Source organism: Chamaea fasciata, unplaced genomic scaffold (assembly GCF_029207755.1).
Source record: "Chamaea fasciata isolate MVZ Bird 193981 ecotype frontalis unplaced genomic scaffold, bChaFas1.0.hap1 SCAF_16, whole genome shotgun sequence".
In the NCBI taxonomy this organism is placed as follows: Eukaryota; Metazoa; Chordata; class Aves; order Passeriformes; family Sylviidae; genus Chamaea; species Chamaea fasciata.
This window is the reverse complement of record NW_027094101.1, coordinates 14,314,811-14,337,596: the sequence shown is the minus strand read 5'-3', so window position 1 is coordinate 14,337,596 and position 22,786 is coordinate 14,314,811. Positions and strand designations below refer to the sequence as shown.

At 47.8% G+C, this 22,786-nt stretch overlaps 1 protein-coding gene across 5 annotated transcripts in view; it reads left to right on the top strand.

Moving 5' to 3' along the window:
* The window catches only part of CLUAP1 (clusterin associated protein 1), a 56,688-nt gene extending 34,890 nt beyond the window's left edge, over positions 1-21,798 (top strand). For 4 of the 5 annotated variants that reach the window (XM_066198066.1, XM_066198067.1, XM_066198064.1 and 1 more), the window contains exons 9-13: positions 2,398-2,470; positions 11,783-11,887; positions 19,210-19,265; positions 20,970-21,011; positions 21,296-21,798. In XM_066198066.1, coding sequence (XP_066054163.1) covers positions 2,398-2,470; positions 11,783-11,887; positions 19,210-19,265; positions 20,970-21,011; positions 21,296-21,448 — 429 coding nt within the window. In that variant the 3' untranslated portion in view covers positions 21,449-21,798. The remainder of the gene's footprint in view (positions 1-2,397; positions 2,471-11,782; positions 11,888-19,209; positions 19,266-20,969; positions 21,012-21,295) is intronic. The other variant, XM_066198068.1, reaches the window with a different exon arrangement.
* The last annotated feature ends 988 nt before the right edge of the window (positions 21,799-22,786 follow it).

Below are 22,786 nucleotides of genomic sequence, written 5' to 3'. Positions count from 1 at the left end.
GTTTTCCCCATGGATGCAGCCCCCCATCCTCCAGTCAGGACCTTGGGTGGGCACATGCTGAGCTGCAGTGGAGAATTTGCCCGGCTTAATTTTGTTTGGATGGATTAGTTTGCAGCAGGTTCCTTTTGTGTCGCTACACAAGTGCTTTTCTCAGAGCTGGAGAGGGGAAGGAGCTCAGGGAAGCAGGGCAGGGGAGCTGCTTATTTGTCTAAATTGGAATTGCCAGCTTCAGCTGTCGTGGTGTGTGCCTGGAATTGCAGTGCCAGGCAGTGATTATGTCCGTGCTGATTATTTCACTGCTCTGTGAACATTCTGAACGCGCTTCCTGGGCTTATGAATTTGTCCCCATGACGTTTTGGAAATGTCCTTTCCTTTTTATCCTGGATTTTTCTTTCTTTGCCATATGCACTGTGTGGGCTGCAGCAGGTAGTGGGGTTGGGATCCAGGTGGGGGATGGATCCCTCCTGTATCCATTTGTCCCAGGGACAGAACAGGGGGGAGGCTGCCTTGGGAATGGGGGCAGGGGCTTATTTAATTACTGACCCTATTTAAACCTTACAGTTGGCTGGGAGGAAGAGGTAAAGAAAAAAATACAGCAATTGTGAGGCTCAGTGAGGAAATACTGGGACTCACTGATGCAGAGGGAGGCCTTGGAATAACCAAAGAAAACGCTGTTAGCTGAGACCTCTGAAAATGCCACAGGTCCACACATGTTTCAGTTTTCATCATTTTTGAAAAAGCTTTGCTGGCACTGAATGGACAGGGAGTGTTAATCATGAAGAAGGAATTCATAAAGAGGAGCAGTTTCCTCTACACAGTATTTCAAATGTTCTGAGTCTCCATGGAATGAGTTAAAAAACATGCTTGTGTCTTTCCCTTGCTTGTTTTTGTAGAAATCAGCTTCTCCCTGCAGAACTCACCCATCAGTTTGGAGGTTTCAGTAGTCCTGTTGATGCAAGTTGCTGCTGGAGGGTCTCATTCTATGGGATTTGGCATCCTGACCTTTCTGCTTTATGCCCCTGGACACAGTCACAGTTTTGCAGGGTTCTTCCTTTGGTCCCAAGGCTCCATTAGCAATATTCCTGTCTCCGTTAGCACTGAGAGTTTGTAGAGCAGACAGTTTGTGTGACTGTCCAAAGCAGATTTTTGGATCAGGATTTATTTCCTTGAAAGAGGTGTTGAGCTGTGTTTCTCACCAAGTACAGGTGAGAAACACACTCACCTCACTCACCTCACACTCACTCACCTCACTTCCACCTGGGAACATCTCGCCTGCAGGAAACATCTTCCCGTTCCTTTTCCAGCATGAATTTCAATTCCCAGGACAGATAGTTATGCCAAGTTGTGTCAGACCATTCCAAGTCTGTCCCCAGGCCTCTATTTCCAGCAACTTCCTCATGTGCTGGGTGGGCCTTGGACTTATGAAAACACATTTCCACATGAAAGTGTAAAGAGCTTGTGCTCCATTCCACATTTCTTGCTCTTCTTACTTTCTTCCCTCTGTCCCTTGGATATTCTTGAATCCACGTTTTCTTCCCACAAGTGCACTGTAAGTGTGGAGGTCCAATCACATCAGAACAACTGGTTTTAATTATAATCATATTTTGCATAGAAAAATCAAAGACTCAGAAAAATCTTACTTCAATCCACAATTAATTAACTTTCCTCTCCCTGACTGGAATTGAAGAGACTAAAATTAGCAAAATTTGTGGCTAAATCTCCTATCAGCTGTTGCCACTTGTTCATATTGTGGGTTCTGGCTGTGCCTGATTCTGTGCTGTCATATCTTGCCTACTCTCTCATGTTTAGTTGGCTCTTCATCATTAGCATTACCCAAATTTAAACTAAATGCCATTAAAAATGGGCTAGAAAGGTCCCATTCTGTGACTTTTTTAGTGTCACTGGCCTTCATTTGGTTGGATCTCCTTTGCACCAGAGTGGTATAATAAATGCATGGCTGTACTTTTCCAGCTCATTGATGGGGTTGTTTGCTCCGGCTTTGTTTGCATGCTTGGGAAGGTGTGGATTCTTTCTGGTTTGGATGTGTGTTAGGACGTGCAGTCATTTCACAAACCAGTTCTGCTGTTTAATGGACTGTTGGCTGAAAACAGCTACCAAAGCCTGCTTTTCAAAGCAACAGCAGTCATGTTCTGTGGGATGAAGACAAATAAACTAATTTTCCATGGGATAAGTGACGCTTCACCCAGTGGGGATGGAAGGTTGAATTTCAATGCACTGGTTGACCTGGGCTTTCTATCCTGACCCTCACGAAGTAAGCAGGAGCTCCATGTTTCAGATCAGACCTGTTTTTCCATAAAACATTCTCAATGCTCACATTTTCTAGTCCCATTCTGCCTGGTTCAGCTTTCCCAAGGCAGCTCTTTTCTCCTCTTGCAGGAAGCAGCCAACATGTTACGTCTTATTCAGAACAGGCTGAAGGAGGAGGAGCAGCACCTGCTGAAGAGTGGAGGTAAGTGGGATTTCCTTCACCTCTTAGAGTACCAGAGGAGTTGCTATGTGCTGGCTACTTCATGTGTAAGTGGCTGCTTCCAAGGGGATATGGGGTGATGACAGGGGCAGCAGGCAGGGGCAGAACAAGTGGAGACATGACAGCTTTAAAGGACAGCAGTGAAATGTTCTGGGAATGTTCCTCTGGGAATGCTCCCCTGCCTCGCCACTTTCACCTGCAGATCTGAGGAATGACCAGTCAGGCACTGGAAGCTGGGCAATCCCAGAGCAGATTTAGGCTTCGTTTTACTGTTCCCACCCCTGCCTGGGCTGCCTGGGGGACACAGACTTGTCCCAGCACCAGGGGATTGCTGGCTTGAGAGCAGACTTGGACAGAGGATTTTTCTCAGCCAAATGCTTCATGGAGGTGAGTAGTCCTGCTGGTTTGTGCCTCATCACACACATGCTGGAGTGTCCTGCAAAACCAGAGTGTCCTTTCTGGCTCCAATTTCTGTTCTCAGCACCTCCTGAGGACAGAGTTTGGTTCTGTGTTCAGAGTGATTCCTTATGACACAGATCAGAACTTTCCCAGATGAAAACTCACAGCTTAAAATCCTCTCTAATATCATCAGTCTTCTCAATAGGATCCACATTTGCCTCCCTGCATTTGTTTCATTTTAGTGTTCCTGCAAAATGGGAATGGAATTAAAATTTGGGATTTTTTTTTTTTCCTGAACTACTTCTTAATTAATTGGGATCAGAAGAGAATTTACCACCTCTTGAGACTCCGTCGAAAGCTCACAAACCAGATACTGCTCTTTTTGAGCCAAACACCAGCCAGAACCTCATCATGAACTACCCCTGTGAATTTAATATTGCAGTCTGGGCATTTTTATTTGATACTGGGAGAAACTAGGAGGAAAGTTAATTCTCAGGATCAGAGGGAGAGTTCAAGAAAGCTGAAATCGAGTAAAGACATAAAAGTTGCTCTTCAGTTTGTTTGGTGTCTGAGATTTCCAGAGCAAACTCATGAAAGAGGAAGTTCCCTGATTTCTGCCCATCTTTGATATGGTATCAGGGAGGTAAAGAGTGCAGAAGTTTTAGCTGAAATAGAGGATTTGTAATGTAAATTACAAGAATGTGGAATTATTTCAAGGATTTATTTGCATGAAAAAGTCGAAGTCCCACTGTCTGACAGTTTTTGGGGTAAAAAAGTTCAAGAGGAGATGGACATCGGTCACCTGTAATTGGTAGTGTGAGGTATAGCATGAAAATTTGCTGCCCTGCTTTGTCCTAGTCTGTGGATTTTCAGCTGGAAAACTGTTCCGTCATTTTGCCTCTCTGAAATAAAAGGAACTTTGCCTTTTTGTGACTGATTTAACTGCCACCTAAGAATGCGATTATTGCTTTTAATAACCTCAAATATTACCATAATACATCTTAATTCAAGTACCTAATTGTCATAATTAGCATTTATTCTAGTGAGAAAAGCACCAGGATCCTGCTTTCCAGAGCTGGCTCATTTATTGGCTGGTCCCATCACCTTGGCAAATCGAATAATCTCTGTCAGCTCTACCCTGCCTTTGTGAAAGTCTGCAGGGGTGGAACTGAGACAGGAAGTTTGCTTTTCCAGGTTTTCCAGTCAGGAGCCCAGAGGTTAATTAATGGAATGTTGTAAAAGTCCCCAAGAGCACAGTCTGCTCACACTTAGCAACCTGGGCTCTCCCCTTAGAGCAGACCCCCTCCTCCTCTTGTTATTAATTAAATGCTGCCCTTTAAACAATTCAAACCCAGGAGATTTGCTTTGGTGAGAGAATGCAGAAGTTGATGTCTTACATGGCCCAATTTGTTTCCAGAGCAGCTGTGTTAGTCCCGGGATCCTCATCACAGGAAAAATACACTTTTGGCACAAGAGGAAACAAAGAAAGAGCAGCGGAGTGGGCTCAGCACCACTGAGCAGCTTTGCCTGCCCACCCCCCCCCCCAGGGTTAACCAGAAACAGGGATCACCTGAGGGATGGAGTTTCTGCTGGAGAGGATTCCCCAGGGGCCTGCAGCTGGATCTGGCAGTGATTTTATCAAGACTGCTGTGAGCACGGTGAGGAAATGGTGTGAGGTGTGCAGCCCTGAGCACTTCAGCCTTCCAGCTGTTTGGAGGTTGGGTGCTGCATGCTCCTGAGAGAGGATGAGCCCTGTAATGAGCCAGTGACAGGGAAGAGTAAAGAAGGATTTCACCATCAGAAACATCTTTCTGAAGCAGGCTTTTGGAGGGAAAAATATTTCATAGACTCCCAAACTGCTTTGGGTGGGAAGGGAGCTTACAGCCCATCCCATTCCACCCCTGCCATGGCAGGGACACCTTCCAATGTCCCAGGCTGCTCCAAGCCCTTTCCAGCCTGGCCTTGGACATTTCCAGGGATCCAGGGGCAGCCCCAGCTTCTCTGGGCACCCTGTGCCAGGGCCTCCCCACCCTCCCAGGGAAGGATTTCTTCCCAATTTCTTGTCTAAACTGACCTTCGTTCAGTTAAAACCAGCACTCCTTGTCCTGTCACCACAGACCCTGCTAAATACTTCATTATTCCACTTACGTTTTTGAGTAATGCCCCCACACAAAGCAAGGTGGTTTTATCTGAAGTTTTATTCCATCTTCAGTTTGTTTGGAAACTTAGGACTCTGTTTTCTGGGCCTTCAACCCAACAGACACCAGGATGGTTGAAGTGGGCCCTGCTCTGATTTGGTTTTGCTCAAGCAGCAGGTTCTGGAGATGAAGGGATGAGCTCCTTCTCTGCTCAGTGGGCAGGCCGGGCTGATTCTCCCAGATCCCGGGAGTTCCTGGCTGATTTGGGAATGTTGGGGTAGGGGAATGAACTGCCTTGGAACAGGTTCATTGCTTCCCTCCTCAGAGGGGCCACAGGGGCAGTGCTCCAAAGGAACAGGGCAGCTTCACTCACTCTGTTAACACTTTGCCCCTGGGAACTGTAAAACACTTAATGAGGCCTTTCTAACAGCATGGGCTGGCAGGTGGTGATAAATTTGTTGCCATTAACTGATAAAAGTCAGCATCCTGCCTGCCCTGTGAGCAGTGTTACCTTCCCCAACCCACGTAATTGATCAGCTCTTGCACTGTCTGCATCCTCTGACCTTATCTCCTGCTAATTTAGTAAGAGGGGTTCTAAATTAACACTTCATTTCTCTCTACAATGGAGCTGCAGGAGTTTTGGACGGCTCTCAGTTGAGTTTCAGGCTGAGAAGCCTAAATTCTGTTTGTCATGAAGGAGAGCTGTGGGATGGAGGTTGAGCTGTGCAGGTCTGTGTTAAGAGTAAAGAAAGTCCGTGGATATGGTTCTCACATAAAACTGGCAAAATTGTTCAATGTTACTGCTCAACAGCCTGGTTCTTTTTTCCTTTGCTTCCACACACTGCAAATCAACTTTTCTCTCTGACAGAGCAACTCCATAAAACCACTGCACTAAAAAAAAAAAAAAAAAATCACCACAAAAAAACCCAAACCAACGCTAAATTGTCTGAAATGCTGTTCTTAAACAACATAAAGATTTTGAACTCTAGCTACAGATCAGGTTCTGAGTGTTACCTGCCTGATGAAATACACACAATTAAGTATTTGCAGCAGTATAAAACGTCTTTTGTGCTGAGCCGGGAGGAAATTGCTGTTATTTTTCTAATCTTTGCTTGGCAGAAGATGCTCTTAGAGAGGCTGATGCAGGCAGTGGTGTGTCACACATCTGCTGCCCCTGTGCCACATCCAGGACTGGTGCCACGTAACAAATCCAATGGCCGGAAACTCAAGGTTTGGTTTCCTTGTTAATGGCTAAGTGACACTTAAAACAGTGTATTAGATACTGCTTGAATGAAGACTGGAGAGAGCACTCCTGTCAGGTGTGGGTACTGGATGCTCTGATACTGGATTGTGGGAGAGGAGAGGCCAGGGAAGGTCACTGACGACAGCAGAAATTCAATTTATTTCCACAGGTTTATCCAAAATTGCAAAAACTTTGTTGAGAAAAAAGGAACAACTTGGAATGGTTCTAGACTGAAATATTTTCTCAGACTCTTCAACTTACTGCATTTACCGATCTTTCTTTTTCACTTTTTTACGCACTTTCCAATGCATTTTCTCACATTCTTCAAGAACTTTTTATCAATTTAAATGGAGACAATGCAGAATCACAGGATCCCAGAGTGGTTTGGGTTGGAAGAAACCCCAAAGCTCATCCAGTTCCACCCCCTGCCACGGGCAGGGACACCTTCCACCATCCCAGGCTGCTCCAAGCCCCAATGTCCAGCCTGGCCTTTGGACACTTCCAGGGATCCAGGGGCAGCCACAGCTTCTCTGGGCACCCTGTGCCAGGGTCTCCCCACCTCCCAGGGAACAATTCCTCCCCAATATCCCATCTATCCCTGACCTCTGGTAGTGGGAAGCCATTCCCTGTTGTCCTGGCACTCCAGGCCCTTGTCCAGAATCTCTCTCCACCTTTCTTGTAGGAATATATATGAACTATGTTTTTTTAAAAGTAAAATGTTTTGTTTTGAAAGTATAAAAACATAAATGCTTTGAATTTTTCAAGGTATTTCCTGTATTTCTTTTCGGCCAATGCTGTGCGCAGGATTAATTTAAATATGCAGAAATATTTGCTGTAAAACTGAATTTTTCCTTGACTCTGCCACTTCCTGTTGTGCTGCTCCAGTCAGTCCACCCTGCATCCTCCTGCTTGGTCTGTAGAATGAATAAACATTCATTTTCCCCGGCATTTGGAAATCTGCACTACTTGAATCTTGTTCAGCAGTAACCAGTGGATTTGGATGCTCCTGGGTGCACCCTTTTCTACTCCAGAGCTGATGCTTTAAAATCTACCAGCAGACAAACAAAAAGCCCCATTGCAGCAGCTGTGGGATTTGAGGGGTAACTCCTGGATGATTCCTGGATGATATTGCTGGTGCTCAGGCCATCCAGCTTCTCGTAAGAGACACTTGGAACTGGTCCACAGGAGCTTTGTGTTGTGCTTGTTGGGTAATTGCAAATTCATGGTCTAATTTAATAGTGCTTGGATGGATTTTTGGCTTGTAAGACTGTTAGAAACAGTTCTGGTCACCAAATATGACCTCTTTATCAAATGGGCTCAAAAATAACCTAACTGCTCACTCCTGCTAAGACTCCAAATCTCAGTTTAAGTGGAGCTTGTCATCCCGAGTTAATTTGAATTATTTCAAGTGGCTGCGACCTGTTGGTTCCCCAGGCAGTGGTTAATCATCCTTACTGATAAACTGGGAGTTGGGATGCTGTAGATAGACCAGGCTGGATGGACTTGGAGCAGCCTGGGTTAGGGGGAGGTGTCTCTGCCCATGGCAGGGCTGGAATGGGATGAGTTTAAATCCCCTTGCAACCCAAATTATTCCATGACTCTGTGATCTTAAAATGACCAGGCAAGGTAAGTAAGTGCACTTAGAGCTACCTCTGCCACCTGCTTGTTGCCATATGTTGCTGTTACTGCCCAGCTTTTAGCTACGCAGCTCTGAACATCCAAGTTTTCCACTGGAATTCCCAGGAGTTGGACACATCTGGACCTTGCTCAGTAGCTCTCAGTACCAGGCTGAATTTTTCTGAGAGATCAGATGACAGATTTCGGTTTTGTGCTAAGGACAAAGGACATTCCCTCCAGGTATTTTTATATCCAAGCCTTTCTTTCCCTTCAGACTGCAGAGCTGTGGGTTTAGGAGTGTGCAGGCTGATAAAGAGCCCGGTGGTGTGAGTTTGGTGTGACAATAGGATGGGTTAGACAGAGCTGAGGCATTCAATAGGCACTGGGCTTCACTGTCCTTCAGCACATCTAAAATCCCAATCCCACCCCCTTTGCTTTTTGCTGTTCCCTTATTTCGTGCTAGCAATTAACTGGATTTCATTTGGGATCAGGTGGCTGTCAGTTGCCCATTTGATTGTTCTAGTGATGTTTTCTCACCAAAACCAGCATCCTGCTGCGTGCAGTAATTGCTGTGGGGCCAGTGCCTGTGTTCCCAAGGCAGTGATTTTCTGATGAAATTGGACACTGCACAGCACTTACTGCTAATTCCAGGGCATATCAATAAACAACGGCCACTGTGCTCATTATCCTCACCACAGTAACTTCCTATTTTACGGCTGGATACCTTTACTTGAGTATTGCTACAAACTACCAAATCTGCAATGAAATCACTGCTAAGTTATTAAACCATGCAGCTTTTCCTTCAAGCATTGCAAATTACCAGAAATTAAATAATTTCATATAGTATTATCTGTCCAGGTATCAGCTCTGGCTTTTTTCTGGGAGCAGTGGGAGCAGGAACAAAAATCCCACTTTTGGAGATCAGTGGAACCAGGATGTATTTTTTATGGCTGGACAGCTTTAAAGGAAACTAATTCAGTTGACTGTAACCCATCTTTATGAAATAGAAATGTTGAAATGAAAGGCAAGTGGGGTTTAAAATCCCAGTATATCCTCTCTCAGGTAGGCTGATATTTGGAGTGTTTTCTGTGCAGCAGAGGCAATCACAGCCGTGGGGAAAAGGGCCCAGCACAATTTACAGACTTGTTCTGCTGATTACCTTTTCATAATAAAAATACAAGAGCTGCTTAAAGCCTCAGTCTGAAGCTTCTGGAAGCTGCCAGCTTGAACTCAATTGGGGCACATGGATGGCTGAATAATAATAAATAAGTCTGTTGTGAGAATTCCAATAATCCTCATGTAAACCCATATAAATCTCATAAGCTGGCTCCATTCAGTGCATTCTATACTCCGTGTACAAGCACCTGGCAATTTGTGGTGCTGTGGTTGATTGTCTTCATGGCTTTGTGCTGATCCTGAGAAAAATCTGGGTTTTTTTATAAGAAATGTTCCTTGTCTCCCCAGAAGTGATTATAGTTAGCTGTGCAGTGGTACACGAGATTGTGGCTTCTTCTAGGGCAATAAGTCTTTTTGTATGTTGTTAAATGAAACTTTCTGAACTGTCACCTTTTATGAATACCAGGAATATTCTGGTGAGATCTGGGCACACTGGGTGTAGAGTGGGGGGTTGGTGGTGTAACACTGTCTAGGACAGGTCACACACAGCACTGGGCTGGTGTTTAATCCTGATAAAAAGCCTTTACTCAGCTTCTCTTCATCTTGTGTATTCGAATAATTTTTTAGCACTGTGCTCCGATTCTGTGTCCTTGGGATTTTGGCTCAGCACAGTTCAGCTCAGCTGATAACTCACATTGTCCATGGGCAGAGCTGGGTTTGGTGATAGCAGCCTTTGGGCTGGATTGGAGCAGTGTATTTGTTTTTGGGGAGTGAAAAAGGTGCTTGATTTCTTTTCAAGAGGGAGCAGGAGGCTTGAAGGCAAGAATTTTGATATTGCTGAATTTGCATTTGCAGCTGTCACTTCTCTGAGCCTCTGGCACAAGTTCACTGCAGTAATGCTCCGAGCTGGGCTCTGTGCTCCAGGATTCCAGCCAGACTGTTCAAGGAAAACCCAAACTCCTACCATGGATCCATAACAAGATTTGTTTCAAAGTCACAACTCAGCAGGAAAAGTGCTGTACTGTGGTTACTGGGAAGAATCCTTCCCTGTGAGGGTGGGCAGGCCCTGGCACAGGGTGCCCAGAGAAGCTGGGGCTGCCCCTGGATCCCTGCAAGTGTCCAAGGCCAGGCTGGATGGAGCTTGGAGCAACCTGAGATAGTGGAAGGTGTCTCTGCCCATGGCAGAGGGTGGCACTGGATGGGCTTTAAGGTCTCTTCCAAGCCAGGCCATTCCATGACATGCTGGGAGTTCAGTTGATGAATTTGTATTTTCATTTGGCTTGTAAGGCAGTCCAGGCTTTTTAAAGGCACAGGGAAGAATTTCTTCCCCATCTCCCATCCAGCCCTGCTCTCTGGGAATCTGTTGGTCCCTGCTCAGCTGGCAGCTCATGCTCAGGAGATCCCAAGACAGGAGCAGGAAGCAGGGATGGGCATGGAATGGGAAAAGTTTGGCCAAGTAATCGATGGGCTCCCTGCAGCATCCTCAGCTCTTGGCAGTGCTGCTACCTAACAGGAACACAAATGACAAAGCCTGAAAGGGAGAAATTGCTGCTAAAATAAATAACCAAGAAGGAAGGAAAAAAAAAAAAAAAAAAAAACCACAAAATAAGAATGAAGGCATTTTAGTAGCAGTAAGAGCCATCACAGATGTGATAAATTCATTCTTTAATATACTGAGCACAAACCTGAATCCTTTCTCTAAGCTCCACCTGCCTCCCCCCAAGGAGTTGCCCATGCAAGGCTGAACAAAACCTCAGTTTCCAAAATGCCAGGCAAACAGAAGTAGCATCCAGGTCACACAACAGTGAGTGATTCCCTCACCTGCCAAAGAAGAAAGTACAAATAGAAATTGCGGCTAACTCTGCTGGAGCCTTGTAATCTTACCAGGCTAGCAGATACTTCCCTTGCCATTTTCTCATTAACTTAATATTGCAGTGAAAAAGAGGATGGGAAAATGTCTAATATTTGTATATTGTCCGATAATTAAATACTGCAAAGATGTGTCAGCTCATTACTAATCCTAATTGAAGTAGTAATTTCCATTTTCAGCTCAGACATGTGTGTAATTAAATGTACCTGGGAAAGAATTGCCTATTTTCTCTAAATAATCAGCAGCAAATGTTGCTGTGCTGGGTCCTCCCATGGGGTCCTGTTGGGTTTGTGCTGGCACTGGACTGGGAACTCTGCTTTGGATGGGGAGAAGGAAACAAAGGCTGATGGTGAAAATATCTGAAGAAGTTCCTGCATCTTTGGAAGCTTCCCTGTGTCTCCAGCATCTAGGGTTTGGCTGTAGCTGCATTCTTTTATCTGGGAATGTGGAACTGTGTTTATCTAGGATTAAATGAAAGGCAAATAATCCAAGGAGATGGGTTTTGACACTGCTGGTGTCAGGGTAAAACCAGGATGATAATAAATACACGCTTCCCAAATGCTTTTCAAAGAGTTTTATCTTTAAATCACTTGCTGAAGTAGCAGCTTCTCTTCAAACCCAGAGGGGGTGTTTAAACAGCACCTTTATGGTACAGTCTGGGATTGTCCCAAGGCTCTTTTTCACAGTGAATGCTGCTTTGGCAATCCCATGCTGAAGGATTTTTCCTTGGGATGTGGATATTGGCCATTATCCTGTGATCTCTGTAGAGCCAATGCTCTCTGCAGCTGCATTTTCAATTCCTCTTGGGCTTGAGCAAAGGTAGAACTGCTGATAACTCCTGTGTCCGGCTGCTGCTCTGGGCTGGGGGCTGCTTTGGGTGATATTAATCAGCTGGCTTTGTTTTTAACCAGGTAATGATGACTCTGACATAGAAATCCAGGAGGATGAAGGATCTGACAGCGAGGGGGATTTGCAGATCACAAGGCACCCCATCAGTACAGAAGCTCTCCTGCAAGGTATCCTAACCCTTCCTGAGCTGCCTTGATCCACAAAGATGTGCTGGAATTACCTGAGTAGCTGCAAATGTAAGAAGCCCCTGTGACCCTTCAGGATATTGGCACTGCACAGCTCTCAGGAGCTGTAGGAGGATAAAGCCCTGTGTATAAAACAGTGCTTCCAGGGGAGCAAATGAAGGATTATTTACTGGGGAAAAGAATGACTGTGTGGGGAAAACCCCACCTTGGTATTGCCTTACACATTCCTGAAGCAGTTCTATACAAAGCCTTAGGGAAACAATCCGATTCCTCATTGCAAAACATTTATTTCCGTGTAGCTGCTGGCACCTGTTTTAGCTGGGAAACCTTCAGTGAGTCAGTAAAGCCACCTGCACTGATGGGGCACAGGTGGAGCACACCTGAGCTGCTGCTCCCAGGGAAGGATGGGAGCCTTTTGTCCTGTCCTATCCTGCTTCCTGGGGAGTTCAACTGCAGCCTCTGGCTGCTGCTCCCACTGCTCACAGGCAGCTCAGAGGAGCTGCTGTGTGAGGGTCTGTGTTCCACTCAGGTGGGAAGAGAAATGTTCTGCTTAGTCTGGAGTCGAACAAAACACAGCCAGGAAGTCAGGGCAGTTCTTTTTGTTAGCAGTGAGGGATTCTGAACTGTCAGCACAAAGACTCTCTGGGGTCTGAAGGAAGTGCCTCTGTGGGGGATTTCTTGTGCCACCACTCCTGCTGGAATCTGTTCCTTAGATAAACTACAAATATGTGGGGGTTTGTCTGTGGAATTCTGTTTTCCCCTCTCTGACTGAGGCCAGGGAAAGAAGCTGATGTTCTCAAGTCAGTGTAATTTAAGCATTTTTATCCCCCCTTCCTCTGTTTTACTTGAAAATTGAAAAGTCTTGTTAAGTGCTAGGAACACTGTTATTCTCTAAGGGATGTTTTACATTGACATTTCTCAAGGAAGGGTTTGTGCACAGATCTTAGAGCTTTGGAAGGACCCTGTAACTGTCAGCGATGCTTCATCTCAGAGAACACCATAACCTGAGTCCCTGCTGCTCTTAATAGCAGTTCTGGAGTTTTACTCTAAAAGTTGTAGATTTTGCTGCCAGTAGATTTTCTTGTTTCTAGGAAGAGTTTTGTTATCATTAATTACCCTTAATGGAAACTCAGTATTAGTTCATCAGAGTTTAAGACCTGAGATTAATGTCAGAAGCAGCAGCTTCTTTAGAAAACCAGGGCTGAATATTCTCTGCCTGTTTGCTATTAAACACATCACAGATCTGCTGGTGTTCTTCAGCAATTTGCATTTAAAATACACTTAATGATCAAGGCAGCATAACAAGAACATTATTTCTATTAATTACTGCTTTTTTCCTTGACTCAGTTTAAGATATTTCAATCACTTTCTTTTGAGGTTTTGTGTTTTCTTGCATGGTGATGCTGCTGAGCCACGTTTGCTCTCAAACTGAGGAGAAAGGGTCCACTGTGCTCAGTCCCTGTGGCTGCTGGGGTGCACTTCTACATCTCTAATTCCCAGGTTATCCATGCTGGGAGATAAGGCTTCCTCCCTCTCTCTGTGCTGGGCAGATATTCCAGTGTGTTTTGCCATTACAGAGGCAAGATTCTCAGGGAGAGATAATCCCTCTTTTTAGGCCACTTGGTATAATTGAGCAAAATCAGCACACTCACCCTCAAGAGCCCTTTCATCAGCTCTGTCTAGATGCAGCAAAATTCAAGCTAAATGCAGCTTTGGCAATGTTGCTCCTGTTTTTATTCTTTCAGCTAATTAAAAGACTTCAAGTTACAGGATTTGGTTTCCCATGGAGCACCAAAGAGGGAGCTGGGGGAGACTTGTGTGGTGCAGAGAGAAAATCGACCCCTTCCCCACATGCAGGGAGGAACAGGCAGGAGCAGCAGAAGAAGGAAGCTGGAATGGGCTCTGGAGCTTAGACATCAGTGCTGCTGGGTCAGCAAACATGGCAAAAGCAGCATTAGGGAAAGCACGAAGGGATCTGATCCAGGAGGGAGCAGGGAGGTGAGAGCTCATGACTGGGAGAGCAGGGGCCAAGCTGCAGGTGCTGCCTGTGGGCCTGGGAGACTGCAGCTGCTTTATTGTCACAATATCACACTCACAGGAAAGTCCCCTGTTATTTATTGTAGTAAATGTGTCACTGATCATTTGCTTTTGTAGATTAGAGAATACACTGATTTGTCACAGGATCCCGGACTGCTTTGGTTTGGAAGGGCCTTAAAGTTCATCTCATCCCACCCCTTGCCATGGGCAGGGGCACCTTCCACCATCCCAGGCTGCTCCAAGCCCCGTCCAGCCTGGCCTTGGACACTTCCAGGGATCCAGGGGCAGCCACAGCTTCTCTGGGCACCCTGTGCCAGGGCCTCCCCACCCTCCCAGGGAACAATTCCTTCCCAATATCCCATCCAGCCCTGCCCTCTGGCAGTGGGAAGCCATTCCCTGTGTCCTGTCCCTCCATCCCTTGTCCCCAGTCCCTTTCCAGCTCTTCTGGAGCCCCTTTAGGCCCTGGAAGGGGCTCTGAGCTCTCCCTGGAGCCTTCTCCTCTCCACCTGAGCACCCCCAGCTCTCCCAGCCTGGCTCCAGAGGGGCTCCAGCCCTTGGAGCGTCTCCGTGGCCTCCTCTGGGCTCTCTCCAGCAGCTGTGTCCTTCCTGTGCTGGGAACACCAGAGCTGAAGGCAACCTGGTCTCTACATTTTAATTTTAGCATTGTCAATGTGAATAAAATTTCACATCCACTTTCATTCTGTGTGGCAATAGATATTTGAGGCTGTGACAAATATGGCTGTGACTTCCCTGAATTTGTGGTAGCACTTGCAGTAAGATCCTTGTTCTGTCAGAGAGCCAAAGGAAAATAAATTCTTTCAGCATTGAAAGTCTTAACCATTTGCAGTGTAGAGAAACCTCTTGCCTGAAACAGGCCATAGCTGAGTGGTTTGCAGCAGGATGGTTGTTCATGTGCAGCTGGGGTGGACTTTGGGGTAAGGGATGCACAGCCTTGTCCTGGGAATGCAGAAGCTGCTGTGCTGGATCAGCCAGCCTGGTCTCTCCCCAGCCGTGGCCGAAAGAAAATGTCTGGGGAAGCACACGGGAACTTCCCTCAGGATCCCTGCTGCTCTCAAGCTGTTTCAACCCCATCACTTCTGGCTTGCACAGGTCTAAGCTAACCCTCAGTACATTCATTTTCTCCTAAGAGCCTGTCCAGTCTCGAACTAAATAGATTTTTGTCACCCACACTATCAGAAGTGACAGATTTTGAAGTGATATGAGCTGGCCAGACCTCAGAGACCATTTCACTACTGAGGCAGGAACAACTTCAGCCTCATTTGATCTTTACTGTAAGAAGACAGCTTTATAAAACCCTGATTTTTTGGCAGTCAGTCAGTCCAAAGGCACACAGTGAGAGCAGCTCTCTTGGAGCCCTTTTCCTTGGCAGAGGTGGCCCAGAGGGTCAGGGTGTTAATGATGTGCTGGCAGAGAGGGCACTTGCTGCTGAGTGCCTGTGGCACCCTGCATGCTGGGGGAAGGCTGCAGAGCCTGAGTTATCCATCATTTTTCTCAGTCCTGTAGGGGAGAGTTCTGACATGCAAATCTTCTCAGGTGAGCCTCCACAGTTCTGTTTCCAATCCTTCCATCCCACAGGCAGGCTGAAAAGCAGGGAAGTCCTGTTCTCAATGGAAATTGTCACTCTGCTTGTGGAATTTCTCTCTCCAGCTTGTGGCCGTGTTCAAATTCCTGCTATGGAATTTCTGGAATGTTTTCCATCCCTCTCAACCTCACCCAGGTGTGAGCCATACCAACACCAGACCTAGTGAAGAACGAGGAGAGGCTGTAGGTCTGAAATGGTGGGAACAGCTCCCTCACTTCCAAACAGATTTCCTTTTCATGGAGATATAAGAAATAAACTGAACTGTGCTCCCCCACGCAGCAGCTGTGCCGTGCTTAATGAATGCCTGGATTTTGGCAATGCCTGGAAAATGCTGCTGAGATCAGGGTCTTGCACCAAGGGAGGGGATTGCTCTGCTCTGCCCTGGTGTGGCCTCACCTCGGCTCTGGGGCAGTTGTGGGTGCCACAGTATCAGAAGGATCTAAAGCTGTTGGAGAGTGTCCAGAGGAGGGCCATGGGCATGGGGAAGGGTCTGAGGAGCAGCTGAGGGCACTTGGATTGTTCAGCTGGAGAAGGAGACTGAGGCAGAGCTCAGCAGGGGCTGCAGCTCCGACCTCTGGGACGGGGAAGGGCTGGAGCTGGGCCAGGGCAGGGTCAGGCTGCAGATCAGGGAAAGGTTCTTCCCCAGAGGGTGCTGGGCACTGCCCGGGCTCCCCAGGGAATGGGCACAGCCCCGAGGCTGCCAGAGCTCCAGGAGTGTTTGGACAATGCTCAGGCACAGGGTGGGTTTGTTGGGGTGTCTGTGCAGGGCCAGGGGTGAGACTGGATGATCCCTGTGGGTCCCTCCCCGCTCAGGATATTCCATCATTTTGTGTTTAGGAGCACAGTGCCCAAAGGGCAGCAGTTCAGAAGGATCAGGCAGAAGGTTCATCCCATTTTTCTGTGTGTGGAAGGGAATGTGATGCAGAGGGAAGAGAGGTGTCTTCTGCAAGCTCATGCTGTGAATTCATGTTAAGCCCTGGAGACTGACTGCAGATCTCCAGACTGGGAGCAAAATGTATCAGCTCCAAATCCACCCAGACTCTCAGGTTGTGTGCTGTGAGGCAGGGGGTTATTTAACCTGTACCCACTGCTGGGTGAGGAGCTGGAAATCATCCCAGCCCTGTGGCTCCATCCTGGGCAGCTGCACAGGTTGGTACAGAGGGAAAATGGGAACGGCTCACAGGCTCCAAATCAGGGATGCACATTCCCTTCTGCTCCCTGAGGGCTTGGTGTCTACAAACCATGGCCGTGCACAGGGAGAAGATTTGACTCCAAGGGTGCAGTGAATCACAGCCTGTTCATTACCAGCATCTTTCCTAATTACTGCTCTGTACAGCCTGTCCCAGCTGGATTCACGTTATCTGTAAGGAAGCAACACAGGCTCCTCTTGGCAGCTGTGTGAGCCCAGGAGCTGAACTGAACCCAGGACACCAAGTGACAACATCCCCAGCTCTCCCTGTGCCATGCAGGTGACTCTTCTGTTTCCTGCCAGCCCCCAGTACACACAAAAACACACCATGGCCGTTCCCCACACAGGGAAATGTGGGTGGTTATGGTCTGGGAGTGAAAGTAATGCTCCATGGAAAATCTGATTTCTCTCCTCTTTACAGCTCAGGTGAAGTCCCAGCCCCTCTGCAGCCTGGGGTCTCTCCTGGCAGTGTCCCAGGGTTTGCTGCAGGACCTAACCCTGCTGATCCCACAGTTGCTCAGTTCAGAGAGGTGCTCCTGGCTTAGACAATATAGGGATCCAAGTCCAGGCAGTACCAGATCCTCGAGTTCCTCCAGGTGGGAGCAGTTACATGTCCATAGGATGTCTGCCCCGTTCCCACTGATGGAGGAGCAGCATCCTGCACACCTCCTGCGAGCATTCTCTAAGATCTTCTCTTGGCATTTTTAACTGTCCTATTCCATCAGCTCTCCTTGTCTGATACCTTGATTCTCTTTTATATTCAGAATCTCTCTCAGTTTTGTCATATTTTAGGAACTCCCTGCAGCTTTCTCCTTTTTGAGGTAGTAATTCCAAGTTTACACTTAATGTTGAGCCTTCTACAGAATAAAATTGCAGTTAAACTTAAGAGTCATTTGTAGGCTGAGCAAAAATGGGGTTATGTTGTCATCTAAGGATGTCGTGTAATGACCTCCAAATTTATATCATTTAGGGTAGCATAAATTAGAGCAAAAGTCTCCAAAGCCTGAAGACAGATCTATCCAGAAATCTTGTAATTCCATCTCCCCTTCCTGTGTTATCAGCAAGTGCTGCATAGAGGTCACTGCTTTTTATATAAAGACATAAAATCCTTTTAATGATCTGCCTTGATACAACAAGGAGTTTTTGGTGAGCTGTGGATGAGTTAGGCAGCTTTTTCCTACCACCAACTCAGCTCAAACTGTGTGGGACAAAGGGGACCTGTCATCTTTTGTGCTTTGGGAAGTAGAAAAAAAAAAAGAGGTTTGCCTGGGTGTATTTTAAAGCTGTCTTGTTTTCATGCTAAAAACAGCCCAGATTGGATTGTTCTAGGTTGGAACAATCCATATTTGGCATGGAGGAAGCTGGTGATGGCAGGAAATGAACAGATGGTGAGATGGGATGGACACAGCTGGGCTGGAAATAGGATCCAGTGCTGAGGGGGTTCTGTGGCTGCAGCAGCAGGGCTGAGTCACGCAGGCAGCCCGCAGGTGCTTTTCCCTGCTCACAGCTCTGCTCTCCCCATTCCCAACACTTCCATGCTCCCTCCCCAGCGAAGGAGACCTGCTAAATCTTCCCACAGCCTCTGGGTAGCCACAAACAGCCCAGCAGGCACACACGTGTGTGCTCCCCTCTCAGAGAGCTCCCTGCAGATCCCCACCTCCCTCTTCAGCCTCACACATCAGACTCCCAACAGGAAATTCTTGAGGTCTGCCTGGGCATGGCCAGGGGTTCCTGTGAGATTCAGTCCATCCTGGAATATCAGAAGGGGTCTGAGCTCCCTAAAGGACAATAGAAAAACCAGGCTTTTGTTCTCTGTGTACCAAAGCAGAGGAAGAAATGTGTCAGTTCATGGATTTTTGGGTTGGAAGGGACCTCTCAAGATCATCCAGAGTAACCTCTCTGCTCTAACAGGAAGTTTGAGCTGCTGGTCCAGCACCACATCCAGTCTGGTTTCGAGTATCTCCATGGACAGAGACTTGGCCTAAATTTCTCATGGCAACCTTGTTCCAGTGTTTGACTGCCCTCACAATAGAAAAAAAAGGTTTCTTGGTTCAGGTAGAATTTCCTGTTTCTTAATGTGTCCATTGCCTCTTGTCCTGCCAGAACCATCATGCTGGAATAAGGTAGATCTGGAAATAGCACCCTGACTGGAATTAGAATCACAGAATCATTAATGTTGGAGGAAAAACTCCAAGATCATTGAGTCTAGTGTTAAGTACTGTCAGCCTTACCCCCCTCCTACCTTCTCCTTAGCAATGAGGCTTAACAAGGGGGGTGACAGCATGATTTGGGATCTCATCCTCTCACTGAGGGATACACCCTGAGCTTTACCCTTCCTCCTCCCTCTCTGCAACCACGAGCCAGGTTTGTGGTGATTCTCTTTGTTTCTGTTACCATGATTCAGGTTTGATGGGAATTCTCTTTATTCCTGTGACCACGAGCCAGGTTTGATGGGGATTCTTTTTGCTCTTGCAGGAAGAGTTGGCACACGGATCGTGGGATCAATGCAAGGTGGAGACATGGATGAAGATGTGAGTAACCATCTCATGTGTCTGCAGAGCTTCTCTGACAGGGCTTTAGATGCCAGCTCTCTCCTCAGCTGGAGAGACACCTTTTTACCTGCTGAATCCTCATACCCCAAGCTTGCTTTTCCCCTCCTTTCCAATGGCTGACACCTTTCCTCAGCGTAGACATGTATTTCCTTATTTTTCCTTTGTTCTTGGAGTCTGTGTGCTCCATGTGCTTTCACCCCATCCTACAGTGCAGAACTAGCAGCACACAGGCTGCAGGAATGTTGTTGTGAGCTGTGGGGCAGATTTCTGGGAAGAGAGACCAGTGCAATGCAGCAGGAGTTAAATACATGGACCTAAATCCCCTTCAATGCTCTTAAAAGTCACTCCTTGGAGCCCTGTCCATGGCCTGTACTGGCAGCATCAGTCCTCAGTCCTCTGGAGGATGGGGTCGGGATGAGAGCAGAACTGTGAGCTGTCCCCTAGCTGCCCCTGGGCTCCTGGCCTTGCACTTGGGTTACATGTGAGTGGACTGTGCAAAAGGCACACACAGGTTTGCACAGGAGGCACTTGCTCTGTGTCTGTGCCCAGCCTTTGGCATCCATGGGCAGCCTTTCTGTGGCTCTGGGCACACCTGAGTGGCTACATCTGCACCAGGAAGCTGAAGCCGGCTGCTGGGATGTGGTTGGCATTTGCAGTTAGCTCTCCCCACCATCCCAAAAGCTGCTGCCATCCCTAGAGCAGTGGGGCTGTTCTCTCCAGGTGACGCTGGAACACTGTTTTGGAGAGTGCTAGGAAATGGTACAGCTGTGGTGACTGTGAGTTTGAGCCTGTGCTGCTGTTAATTCCCAATGTGGATGGAACCTTTCTGTCTCAATCCAGCAGACACTCCTCAGTGCTGCCTGTCTCAAGGACAGGACTTCAGACATTTCTGAGAATCCCAGAATGGTTGGAGGTGGAAGGGACCTTAAAACCCATCTTGTTCCACCCAGAGACACATTTCACTGGACCAGGTTGCTCCAAACCCCATCCAATCTGACTTAAAACGATTTCAGGGATGGGACGACCGCAGCTTTTTGGGCCCCCTTACCTTGTGTCTCAGAGAGGAACTTGCAGCCCACACTCTGCTCTTTGCTCCTGCCAGAATGGGTGTAGTGAAGGCTTATTGTTGCCTCCTGGACATCCAGACCCATTTCTGGCAAGGGCAGAGTGCTGTGCTGTGGGGGAAGATACTGTCATTTTAGTCCCAGTGCTGCCTGATTGTCCTTGGCCGTGTTAGTGACAGATTTGGATGGTCACACTGCAGTTCCCTTCAGACTTCCCTGTTGGCAGCTCTCTCCCTCTCTCCCTGCTGGCACAGCCCCAGCACATCCAGGGATGGAAACCAACCTGTGACTTCCCTCTGCTGCAGCCACTTCAGTTGTCTCATGGCTCTGCCCTCTGACTGCAGCTTCTCAGAGCTCAGGGATCTTTGCAGGCCTCTGTGTCCCAGCTCAAACCAGTGAGGCTGCTTTGAATCCCGCAAGGAATTCATGGAGTTAGGAAGAGCCAGCAGTGTGTGCCCGGCTCTGTAACTTGTTGATGTGGCTCAGGATACCTGAGCTGTGCCTGCCTTTGCTGCCTTCTCCCCTGCTCCCAGCCTGGGTACTTTCTGTTTCCTTTTATGTTCTTGTACATTTTTTTTTCTGCACTGCCTCTGGTGTTCCTCCACTCTGGCTCTCCAAGGGGACCCCAGCCCCAGCACGGCCGGGCCGGCGCAAGGCACAGGTGGGTTCCTCTCCTGTGCTTCATTGTCTTCCACTTCACCTCGGTTCTGTGGTCTCACAGTAGCTGTCACCTGAGTGTTAAACACCCTGCCAGGCTTTCGATAGCCCAGACCCAGCAGAAGTCAGGGAATTTGTGTTCATCAGCCCCGTGGGGTGGGGAAGGAGGTTTTATCCATTGGGAGTGCAGGAGGAAGCCAGCGCTGCCATCCCTCACTTTGGGCTGGCAAAGAGGCCTGGCCATGGCAGAGCTGAGCTGGTCATGGACTCTTGTTTCCTGTCCTGCAGGACGACTCAGGGGATAGTGAGATTGACCTGGATGAAGATGAAGAGGAGGAGGAGGAGGATCTGGAAGATGACAGCATGGAAATCTCCCCAGGCAAATCCAGTCTCCGAGCAAGGAAGCCAGAGCCACTGGAGCAAAGTGATAATGACTTCTGACCCTTCAGTAGCAGGAGGCTTCTTAAAGCACAAACTTTGGAGAGGCCAGGAGCTAATACCCTGCTGTCTGAAAAGTGTGTGTCAGTGTGAATTCTGGAGTTGGTAAATAACGTTCATTAAACCTGAAAATTAAACTTGGATTGCCAGGTTTGTGAATCTCAAAGCATGAGCAGTTTATCCATAATGAGAATCACAGTAATGTTCACTTATTTCCATAATTGCACTAAACTGGCTCTTGTGCACTGCAGTGCCAGAAGTCTCACTCCAGTGAGCATCGTGTGCCTGATTTCCCTGCATTTTATTATGTCCAAATAGATTTCTTTGGCTTAATAAAACTGGATGAAAAGCTGCTCTGGGAATGCATTTCAATTGGTTTGAAATCTGGCTTAAATCTATTTATCCTAAACATACCCTTTACTTAATCAAGGGCTTGTCTGCACAAAGAGCAGCACCAGGTACACTGAAGGAGTGGAGTTAAAACTGGAGAAGTCTCCAGGGAGACCTTGGAGCCCTTTCCAGGGCCTAAAGGGGCTCCAGGAGAGCTGGAGGGGGACTTTGGACAGGGGCCTGGAGAGACAGGGCACAGGGAATGGCTTCCCACTGCCAGAGGGCAGGGATGGATGGGATATTGGGAAGGAATTGTTCCCTGGGAGGGAATGGATGGGCTTTGAGATTCCTCCCAGGCCAAACCATTCTGTGATGATCTAACCCCCAAGACCAGGCCCAGTCTCCCAGTCTGGGCTGCAGTTTGAGTCGCAATTTTCTATTTCCTGTACTGTAGGTCGAGATGGAAAAATGACTCCATACCTGGTGTGCCCAGAGCCAGAGCCTGTCTCTCCAGGCAGCACTGCCACCTAGCCTCCAGCACAGCCAGCAGGCATTTGGCAAAGCCCCTGCTGGCGTTGCAGCTGCTTGTGCCAGGCAGCAGCAGCAGCACCCTGTGCCAGTGAACTGAGCTCTCAGCCCAGGGCAGTGGAGCACAGCCCGTCCCAATGTCCAGCAGTGCAAGAGCAAGGCTGCACGAGGCATCTTCTCATCCAGGAACAAATTTATTCCCAAGTATTTACATCTCCAGAGCTCAGCCCGGTGTTTCTGGGGCCAGCCCCCAGGTCCCTGCAGCAGCCACTGGCTGCCCTGAGCGTGGCAGTGTGTCCTGCCTGGGCTGGGGACAGGGGTCAGTGGCTTCAGGGGCCTCCGGGGGTTCAGTTTGGCTGCTGGGTCACCTGCAAACCTGGCACCTCTGGAGAGTCACTGGGTCTCTGCCACACACACAAAGGCACCTCCTTTGCTCTTCTAGTCAAAATGTGACCTGCTAGGGACCGACCCTGGTTGGGACAT